The sequence below is a fragment of the Hylobates moloch genome, unplaced genomic scaffold (assembly GCF_009828535.3).
Source record: "Hylobates moloch isolate HMO894 unplaced genomic scaffold, HMol_V3 SCAFFOLD_10, whole genome shotgun sequence".
Taxonomy (NCBI): domain Eukaryota; kingdom Metazoa; phylum Chordata; class Mammalia; order Primates; family Hylobatidae; genus Hylobates; species Hylobates moloch.
In genome coordinates, this window is record NW_026652285.1 from 82,538,384 (window position 1) to 82,549,571 (window position 11,188).

The 11,188-nt window shown below is 39.4% G+C and overlaps 1 protein-coding gene across 2 annotated transcripts in view; it reads right to left on the minus strand.

The window, feature by feature from the left end:
* Nucleotides 1-11,188, minus strand: part of SVEP1 (sushi, von Willebrand factor type A, EGF and pentraxin domain containing 1) — a 227,046-nt gene that overhangs the window by 37,360 nt on the left and 178,498 nt on the right. For both annotated transcript variants that reach the window (XM_058445970.1, XM_032164839.2), the window contains exon 37: nt 1,307-1,979. In XM_058445970.1, the coding sequence (XP_058301953.1) occupies nt 1,307-1,979 (673 nt within the window). The remainder of the gene's footprint in view (nt 1-1,306; nt 1,980-11,188) is intronic.

Sequence of the window (11,188 nt, forward strand, 5' to 3'; positions counted from 1 at the left end):
AATACTATCAAAATTTTGTTTATATTCTTAACATATTTCTTAAAAATTGCTGCTGTAACACAATAGAAAATAAACAATATTCTATCTTTTAAAACAAAAAATATTCATGATCTCAAAATTCAAACAAACACATGTAATATAACAGGTCATAAATAAAATTACTCATTTTGTTTATGCATTGCTTGTGTGTCTCCCATGCATGTAAGCACCATGCCATTACACATCTAATCTGTGTTGTTAAATGCTAGGTCGCTGATTCTCAGAACTGTACCTGGTACCAAGTAGGAGCTCTAGAAATAGTTACTAAATTAATAAATGAACACCTCTCTACTTATGCTCTATACCCTCTTCCAATGAAAAGCTACTAAATCTAAGCAAAAGCCTTAAATAAAAGGCTTTTACTGTTGTTATTTTGAACGTAAAGGAGAAAAGGTTGTACCATGTATATATATATGGGTTTTAAAAAAGTGTTTAATTAGAATATGGTCAATTTCAAATGGCCCTTGATTTGGGGGAATAGATTCTCATTCCTATTTTCTTGGTAGGCTTATTGAGAAGACACACATTAGTGTGAAAGCAGGCCATATTTGGGTTGGACTGAACTCTTTTTGTCCATCACAGTGAAATTACCTTTAGGTTTACCAAAACAGAATTGTAAAAACTACATTATTTGGTTTACCCTATCTTTTGTCTAAGCATTTAAAATTATATTTCTCTAGGTTCCATTTAGACCTTGCCTTCCATAAAATAAAGCATATATCCATCCTGAAAAACCTCTATAAGACAAAATAATACTATATTAAAATTGGTTTATTCTAACTTCCTATTTAGGGCTAAGCTGTTGCCACAAAGTGCTTGAAATGCCTATACACTAGTAAAATGCAGAAAGTTATATACTAAAGATTCATAATCTTCATTTTTTTTCCAGTCTTCACTACCTGTAGATTTTAGCCATTTCTGTTTTTCAATAATTAATTTGTTCATTGCCCCTGCTTCTGAATAGTGGGTTCATCACAGTGGGCTGGCCCTGTAAGTGATGAAAGCCACAGACCATTTGCTAATTAGTCTCTTACCTCCAGAAAATGATTCACAACCTTAGGCAGATGAATTAATTCATCAAGAGATGAATTAATTATGAAAATGTTAAAAAGATTATCATGATTCTTTGTTAGTGATAATAGTAAATTCCAGTTTCCATGCCTTAGTGAACTTGGCAGTGTTTGGACTCAATTATTTGTTTTGTTTATTTATGTATTGATAGGCCCTGTGACAAAAGCCATAGACCATTTGCTAATTGGTCTCTTACCTCCAGAAATCCATTCTCAACCTTAGGTGGTTCACCGCAAGATACCGGGTGGCATGTCGGTATAGGATTACTCCACTGCCCTGTGGCTTCGCAGGTGCTCTTCTTTTCCCCTTTGATGTAGAACCCCTTGTTGCAGCTGTAAGCCACCATGGCTCCAAAACTGTAGTTTGATCCACTTGCATAGCCATTCATGATGCTTGGTGGCTCTCCACACCGCACAGGGATGCACTGGATGGACATGGGGGAAGGGTTCCACTGCCCACCTCTCATACATTCGATCTTTGCTGAGGTGTTCAGTACAAAGCCTTCCATGCATTTAAAGCTCACAACTGAGCCAGCTGCAAATTTTGCTTTGCTCACAGATTCCAAGATGCTATAGGAAACCGATGGAGGTTTTTCACAGAAATGAGCTATACAACGGGGCATGTCTTGACCCTCTGGGGGTACCCACTTGCCCTGGGCATTGCAGAGAAGCTGGGAATTGTCTGCTAGGCTGTAACCATCAGAGCAGTAGTAGAATGCAATGTCTCCAAAGAGCCGATGGGCAGTCTCTGGAGAGGCGTGGTCCACATTGGGCGGCTCATCGCAGGAGACAGCCAGGCACTGCTGGTCACTTCTACTCCACTTGCCATCGGCCAGGCATTCAATGGTGTCAGGACCAGCAAGAGTATAGCTATGAGAATGGGAAGAAAGAAATAGCTAAGCATAATATTTGAGAAAAAGTGTTTGTGTCTTCTTCTTCTATTTTTTAAATCTTTCCCACAATGACTTTAAATTTATCTTTAAAATAATATTTCCTTTGAATACTGAGCTTATTGATCAAATGACTTTCACTTGAGATATGTCAATACATTGTGATATTAATGTTTGTTCAGAAACATTTATTTAAATCTTCCCAACAATGACTTTATCTTTAAAATAAAAATAATATTGACTTTGAATATTGAGCTTATTGATCAAATGACTTGCATTTGAGATATGTCAATACATTGTGATATTAACATTAATATTTGTTCAGAAAGGGAAATGGATTTAAGATTTTTTGCTACTTAAGGAACTCTAATAATTGCTATACATTAAAAAATCGAGGAGTAAGCTATATGGTGCTATTTGACTCAACTTAAATATTGAATTCTATCTGCCTTTAGATGGTTTTAACTTGATTTTAGCATTTGTCTTTATCGTTTGTTCTTAAGCTATAATGTACAATGCCAAATTTGGCCTACATATAGCTCATTTTTATGTACTGACACCTACAGAACTTTAAACAGTGATTATAATTTCAGTCTCCAATGTCTCCTAAACCTTTACCCCATGTGGCTAGAGTTAAAAGGTGTCTTCTGCATATGGCTCTGCTATTCAATCAGTATGAATAAATTTTTCTTAGTAATTCCCAGTCTTTCTTTATGCACAGGTGTTTGCCCATATATAATGATGGATTGATGACTTACAAAAATCTAAAATTACTCTCAAGTGCTCTGTCCATGAGATAGAACAAAAGATTAGGATATGCAGTATTAGAATAATTATATTTGAGTCATGCTTATTTTCATCATTGCTTGCTTACTGAACAAAAAGTTGATGGAGTTTTGAAAAAATCTCTAATACGTGATTAGCCTGTCATTTTGATGCTAATGAAGGTAAGGGAAATAAAATAATTGAGTACCTAGTTTAATCCTGCTTAGACATATTGATTTCTTCATTGTAAGAAAATAAAGTGAATGGTGGTTCAGACAGGCTTAGAAACTTGCCCGAAGTCACACAGCTGTAAGCAGCAGAGTTAGGATCGGAATTTGGTTGATCAGATTCCAACACCTACACCTTTTCCACAACACTGCTCTCTCTCTCTCTCTGTTTTGAAAGTGAAGCAGGTTAGATCATACTTTCTGGGTGTCCTGGGCAAACTGTATTGCAGTGTCACGAATGCAAATTATTTGACCCACCCATTAGCAAAGATTAATTCATTAGTTATGAAATATTTCTCCTGAGATCTCTTTTAGTTTTATAAAGCATCAGCTATTATAGAGAGGTTGAAATTCCTTCATCCTAACTGGCAATATTTATGAAATCTATAAGAGACAGAGAAATCAGGAAAAAAATAACAGTGTATCAGCAGAGCTATATGCAGCCACCTTACCTAAGTTCACACATCATGCTATGGACGGAAGTGGTCTCAAAATAAATACTCAGACATCCCCAGTAGTTGAGTACAGCCCCCAGTTAGGGCCTGCTGCATTTCATTGCTTTAAACAGGCCCAGTCCTTTGTATGAAGATCTGAACTTAGCTTGTAGATGGTTTCTATCTGAGAGAATTCAGGAAGGTATACACAGAAAATATACTAAGAGCATAATTTTATTATTAAAAAATCTATCCTGGTCTGAGTACCTAGATTCTACGATTCTTGTGTAGGATGTGCTTTGGATAGAAGTTCCCTTTGTTGAGGCTTCTGATGTTTTATAGCACAATTGACATCATGTGGACACTTTGAACCATGCATCATTATTTTCATGAATTCCTTGATGTTGCTAGCATATTTCATTGGCTGAAGTTCACAGACGTGGCCTTAGCCATCCCTGGTTTATAAGGGTCCATTGTGCCATCTATAAAATTCTTCCTTTATTTCATGGGATCAGCTACTTTGAGGGAGAAGTATCTGCCTCCAGAACCTTTTTGACTCCTCAAAGTCTCTTGAAAACACAAGAATTTGTGTTTTATAATTTGGCAGCACTTTGTTAGGCCTCTGGCCCCTGAACTTCTGGAAAATCTCCACCAACTACTTATCCCTAATGGAAAATCACAGCAAAGCTGCTCTATGATTTAACGGAAGATCACCACTAAATACGTAATTTTTGAATAAATGAATTTAACGTATGCATTTCTGACACTACCCATAATTTCTTAGGACCTAAGACTCTCAATTAACATTTAGTTCTTCTTAAATAATTCTTAAGAGCCCTGCTATGTGCCAGAGTTACTTCCTTAGTGCACAGATGCAAAGCCAAAAATGAATTTACTTGTTTACACTTCTGTTCTCTTCACCCCATCAACTACCTGGTGTGTTGTAGGTCTCTTCACATCTAAAGTGGTTGCTTAAAGGAGAAGTGACTGATTCTGAAGAATGGGAAGGGGAGGAAAGGCCTCACAAATAAAATGGCTCTTCAGGGGAGTCATGATTCTCTCATGAAGAAGTGGAAGAGGAATCATTCAAGACAGAAAAGTAGCATTAGCCAGTGGGAGTGTGACACAGCCAGGGAACATATTGGGAATTTACAAATAATTAGGAATGGCATACGAGCATCTGGAAAAGTGAGTGGCAAAAACTAGGATCTTGTGTATTTTTTGACTGGGTTGCTGTCATGTTTGATGGATGAAGAGGTGGCAGGAATAGATTAACTGTGTCACATCATAAGAAATACATATTTTATCTCTGTCCCCAGTACCTGACATGGAGCTCCTAAAGCCCTCGTAATTTCCTGATAGGGATACCACTGCTTTAAATAACTAGATTACCTATCTCATGAAAATGAGGATAGGAGTTTATTAAAAATAAGTATCTTCTAAAATCGATCAGTCTTTTAAGATGCTAAAGACAGGGAGCATTGGCTCATGCCTGTAATCCCAGCACTTTGGGAGACCGAGGTAGGCAGACCACCTGAGGTCAGTAGTTCGAGACCAGCCTGGCCAATATGGTGAAACCCCGTCTCCACTAAAAAATACAAAAATTAGCCAGGCATGGTGGTGGGCACCTGTAATCCCAGCTACTTGGGAGGCTGAGACAGGAGAATCACTTGAACCCGGGAGGTGGAGGTTGCAGTGAGCCAAGATTGTGCCATTATACTCCAGCCTGGGCAACAGAGTGAGACTCTGTCTCAAAAAAAAAAAAAAAAAAAAAAAGATGCTAAAGAAGGGTATAGTTTCCAAATAACAAAAAAGGAGAAATTGTTAGCTATTGTGTAGATGGCACTATAACTGGACACTGATAAAACTGCTGCACTATTTCATGATGTTAAAAGTCTGAATGTGTGTTAAAATTTACAGGGGACATATTTTACCCACTTATTTTATTAAAGAATCACTTAGAGAAGGATAAAGTTTTCTGCAAAGAATGAAATATGCTCTTTAAATGTTTCCTGCAAAAGGAAGAAAAATTGGAACTGGTACAAATCTAAAACAATGGAATATGTAATTCTGTGTAGCATTTGGTATTCTCATTCAAGAGGCATTGGGGACACTCTTGCACACATTTACTAAAAACCATGCTATACACATGATAAAACAAATTGTTTTACTCTATACTTCCAAGGAATAATAGCCTATCAATATCACAGTGATGCTTTAGAAGAACACATCTTAGGATAAACTGGCTGGAACAAATTTGCATTTTTCTGGAATCATAACAAAAAATATCCTTTGAAAACGGGCAGAATGCAAATTTCAGATGCAATTTGCAGTGATTTGATTGACACACTGGGTAGAAGCTTACTAATGAGCATGTGCCTGGAGAGCTTTATGAGAGAGCTCCCAAATGCGTCATTAGCTCTTCTGTCTTAGCAAAAGAGCCTTAGAAGAGCAGCCTACTAGATATTTAAACAGCTGCAATTTAATAAGAACAACAGGAAGCATAAATCAGCACAATAATTATGTTTTCAATAAACAAAGATTTTTGTTTGAACATATCGAATAATTGCATTTAGAAGTTTATATTTGAGAAGAATCAAAAGGAAAAATTTAATTAGGATTTTAGGGTGGCAATAACCCTTTCTTCCCTCTGAGTTTCTCACCAAGGAGTATAAACATGAACATGAAAAGGAAAATGAGAAACAAATGACCACTTACATATTTGAGCAAACAACTGAAAACCCCCTATGTTTGAGGGTTTTGATAAAAGGTTTAAAAAAGATAAATGTTTCGATAAAAGATGAATTTGGAAGGCCAAGTTTAGGGTAGGACACAGAAATGAGACTTCTTGCTTCTTTCTTTCCCTGGTATTCATTACATCACTTAAGTCTCCTAAAGTCTCTGTTTCTGTCCTAAGCTTGAAAGTAGATCTTGCCCTTATAATTCAAGGAAAGGCCAATGAAAAGCACAACACCCGGTATAGGAGGAAAACACGATGAGACAGTTGCAAAAATGTGTATGTACACATGGTAAGCATGTGGCTTATATAAGGCCCAGGAGGCTTACATTGTGTGCAGGGCAATGGTCTGTGCTAGGCAGCCCCGAGGAGGAGACAGTTAAGAGGGACTGGAGAAGGAAATAAACTTTAATACTCTAATAAGGCCAACAGCATCTTGCGAAGTGGAAGAAGACAGTAAGACAGGTCATATTTTACAAAGGCCATGACTTGAACAGAGCGATGCCATCCTTGACTGGAACAAGACACAGGGCATGTAGACCTATGCCAATCAACTCCTTGGGGGAAAGAAGTAGAAAATCAGTAAAGAGAGATAAGATGAGTGCTGACTTCTTGTTCTGCTATACAAAAATCTGAAAACCCTCCCTCTATAATACCTGATGAATTATAACACAAATTATTTTAAATGCATAGCTGAGCTGAAAAGAAAGGAAATTTCCATGTGCCAGAAATGAAGAGGAAATTACAAACAGAAAAGTAAACTTGTGAATGGATGCTATGGTTGACCTTGGATTAGACAAAGAAGGGAAGTCGAGATGATAGAAAATATAGCTTCAGAGTTAAAACTGAGAGCAATAGCAGAGTCTGTACCTCATGTGGATTGGAGTTTAGAATTTATGCCATTCACTTTGTATGGAAAATCTTCAAATTGATAAATTAATGTAAAATTAGGTTCTTGGCTGGTGATACTCCTGAAACACCTGGTAGAAAAAAAAATCTACATACTCAGAAAATAGGGGTTGCCATAGATAAAACAAGCCCTGTTTACTATAAGGGCAGGATCTGAAATTATAACACACACAAACATGTTTTCCATCACAGATGGGTCAGCAGAAAGAAAAAACTGCAAAGCTGGAACACCAATAAATGAGATAATAGAAAAAAAGTTCTAAAACATAGAAAATAGTATGAAATAAGTATGTCAAAATAAGGACAAAAGAAAGACTCAAAACTCTATTAAAAGTGACTATGAAAAAAGAAATGTTTGAAAAATAAATAGAAATTCTGGAAATAGAAGATGGCCGAATAGGAACAGCTCCGGTTTATAGCTCCCAGCCTGAGCGACGCAGAAGACGGGTGATTTCTGAATTTCCATCTGAGGTACCCGGTTCATCTCACTAGGGAGTCCCAACAGTGGGTGCAGGACAGTTGGTTTAGCGCACCGTGCGCGAGCCGAGCCAAAGCACAGCGAGGCATTGCCTCACTCAGGAAGCGCAAGGGCTCAGGGAGTTCCCTTTCCTAGTCAAAGAAAGGGGTGACGGACGGCACCTGGAAAATCGGGTCACGCCCACCCTAATACTGCGCTTTTCCAACAGGCTTGGAAAACGGCACACCAGGAGATTGTGTCCTGCACCTGGCTCGGAGGGTCCTATGCCCACGGAGTCTAGCTGATTGCTAGCACAGCAGTCTGAGATCAAGCTGCAAGGCAGCAGCGAGGCTGGGGGAGGGGCGCCTGCCATTGCCCAGGCTTGCTTAGGTAAACAAAGCAGTCAGGAAGCTCGAACTGGGTGGAGCCCACCACAGCTCAAGGAGGCCTGCCTGCCTCTGTAGGCTCCACCTCTGGGGGCAGGGCACAGACAAAAAGTCAGCAATAACCTCTGCAGACTTAAATGTCCCTGTCTGACAGCTTTGAAGAGTAGTGGTTCTCCCAGCATGCAGCTGGAGATCTGAGAACTGGCAGACTGCCTCCTAAAGTGGGTCCCTGACCCCCAAACAGCCAAACTGGGAGGCACCCCCCAGTAGGGACAGACTGACACCTCACTTGGCTGGGTACTCCTCTGAGACAAAACTTCCAGAGTAACGATCAGACAGCTGAATTTGCGGTTCACGAAAATCTGCTGTTCTGCAGCCACAGCTGCTGACACCCAGGCAAACAGGGTCTGAAGTGGACCTCTAGCAAACTCCAACAGACCTGCAGCTGAGGGTCCTGTCTGGTAGAAGGAAAACTAACAAACAGAAAGGACACCCACACCAAAAACCCATCTGTACATCACCATCATCAAAGACCAAAAGTAGAAAAAACTACAAAGATGGGGAGAAAACAGAGCAGAAAAACTGGAAACTCTAAAAAGCAGAGCACCTGTCCTCCTCCAAAGGAACACAGTTCCTCACCAGCAATGGAACAAATCTGGACGGAGAATGACATTGACGAGTTGAGAGAAGAAGGCTTCGGACAATCAAACTACTCCAAGCTACGGGAGGAAATTCAAACCAATGGCAAAGAAGGTAAAAACTTTGAAAAAAAAAATTAGATGAATGTATAACTAAAATAACCAATGCAGAGAAGTGCTTAAAGGAGCTGATGGAGCTGAAAGCCAAGTTTTGAGAACTACGTAAAGAATACAGAAGCCTCAGTAGCCGATGCGATCAACTGGAAGAAAGGGTATCAGTGATGGAAGACGAAATGAATGAAATGAAGTGAGAAGGGAAGTTTAGAGAAAAAAGAATAAAAAGAAATGAACAAAGCCTCCAAGAAATATGCGACTATATGAAAAGACCAAACCTATGTCTGATTGGTGTACCTGAAAGTGACGGGGAGAATGGAACCAAGTTGGAAAACACTCTGCAAGATATTATCAGGAGAACTTCCCCAATCTAGCAAGGCAGGCCAACATTCAGATTCAGGAAATACAGAGAATGCCACAAAGATACTCCTCGAGAAGGGCAACTCCAAGACACATAATTGTCAGATTCACCAAAGTTGAAATGAAGGAAAAAATGTTAAGGGCAGCCAGAGAGAAAGGTCGAGTTACCCACAAAGGGAAGCCCATCAGACTAACAGCTGGTCTCTTGGCAGAAACCCTACAAGCCAGAAGACAGTGGGGGCCGATATTCAACATTCTTAAAGAAAAGAATTTTCAACCCAGAATTTCATATCCAGCCAAACTAAGCTTCATAAGTGAAGGAGAAATAAAATACTTTACAGACAAGCAAATGCTGAGAGATTCGGTCACCACCAGGCCTGCCCTAAAAGAGCTCCTGAAGGAAGCACTAAACATGGAAAGGAAAAACCGGTACCAGGCACTGCAAAAACATGCCAAATTGTAAAGACCATCAAGGCTAGGAAGAAAATGCATCACCTAACGAGCAAAATAACCAGCTAACATCATAATGACAGGATCAGATTCACACATAAAAATATTAACTTTAAATGTAAATGGGCTAAATGCTCCAATTAAAAGACACAGACTGGCAAACTGGATAAGGAGTCAAAACCCATCAGTGTGCTGTATTCAGGAAACCCATCTCACATGCAGAGACACACATAGGCTCAAAATAAAGGGATGGAGGAAGATCTACCAAGCAAATGGAAAACAAAAAAAGGCAGGGGTTGTAATCCTAGTCTCTGATAAAACAGATTTTAAACCATCAAAGATCAAAAGAGACAAGGCCATTACATAATGGTAAAGGGATCAATTCAACAAGAAGAGCTAACTATCCTAAATATATATGCACCCAACACAGGAGCACCCAGATTCATAAAGCAAGTCCTGAGTGACCTACAAAGAGACTTAAACTCCCACACAATAATAATGGGAGATTTTAACACCCCACTGTCAACATTAGACAGATCAATGAGACAGAAAATTAACAAGGATATCCAGGAATTGAACTCAGCTCTGCACCAAGCAGACCTAACAGACATCTACAGAACTCCCCACCTGAAATCAACAGAATATACATTTTTTTTTCAGCACCACACCACACCTATTCCAAAATTGACCACATAGTTGGAAGTAAAGCTCTCCTCAGCAAATGTAAAACAACAGAAATTAAAACAAACTGTCTCTCAGACCACAGTGCAATCAAACTAGAACTCAAGATTAAGAAACTCACTCAAAACCTCTCAAATACATGGAAACTGAACAACCTGCTCCTGAATGACTACTGGGTTCATAACGAAATGAAGGCAGAAATAAAGATGTTCTTTGAAACAAATGAGAACGCCAGGCGCGGTGGCTCACGCTTGTAATCCCAGCACTTTGGGAGGCCGAGGCGGGTGGATCACGAGGTCAGGAGATCGAGACCACGGTGAAACCCCCTCTCTACTAAAAATACAAAAAATTAGCCGGGCGTGGTGGCGGGCGCCTGTAGTCCCAGCTACTCGGAGAGGCTGAGGCAGGAGAATGGCGTGAACCCGGGAGGCGGAGCTTGCAGTGAGCCGAGATTGCGCCACTGCACTCCAGCCTGGGCGACAGAGCAAGACTCCGTCTCAAAAAAAAAAAGAAACAAATGAGAACAAAGACACAACATACCAGAATCTCTTTGACGCATTCAAAGCAGTGTGTAGAGGGAAATTTATAGCACTAAATGCCCAAAAGAGAGCAGGAAAGATCAAAAATTGACACCCTAACATCACAATTAAAAGAACTAGAAAAGCAAGAGCAAACACATTCAAAAGCTAGCAGAAGGCAAGAAATAACTAAAATGAGAGCAGAACTGAAGGAAATAGAGACACAAAAAGCCCTTCAAAAAATTAATGAATCCAGGAGCTGGTGTTTTGAAAAGATCAACAAAACTGATAGACCACTAGCAAGACTAACAAAGAAGAAAAGAGAGAAGAATCAAATAGATGCACTAAAAAATGATAAAGGGGATATCACCACCGATCCCACAGAAATACAATCCACCATCAGAGAATACTACAAATACCTCCTCGCAAATAAACTAGAAAATCTAGAAGAAATGGATAAATTCCTCGACAAATACACCCTCCCAAGACTAAACCAGGAAGAAGTTGAATCTC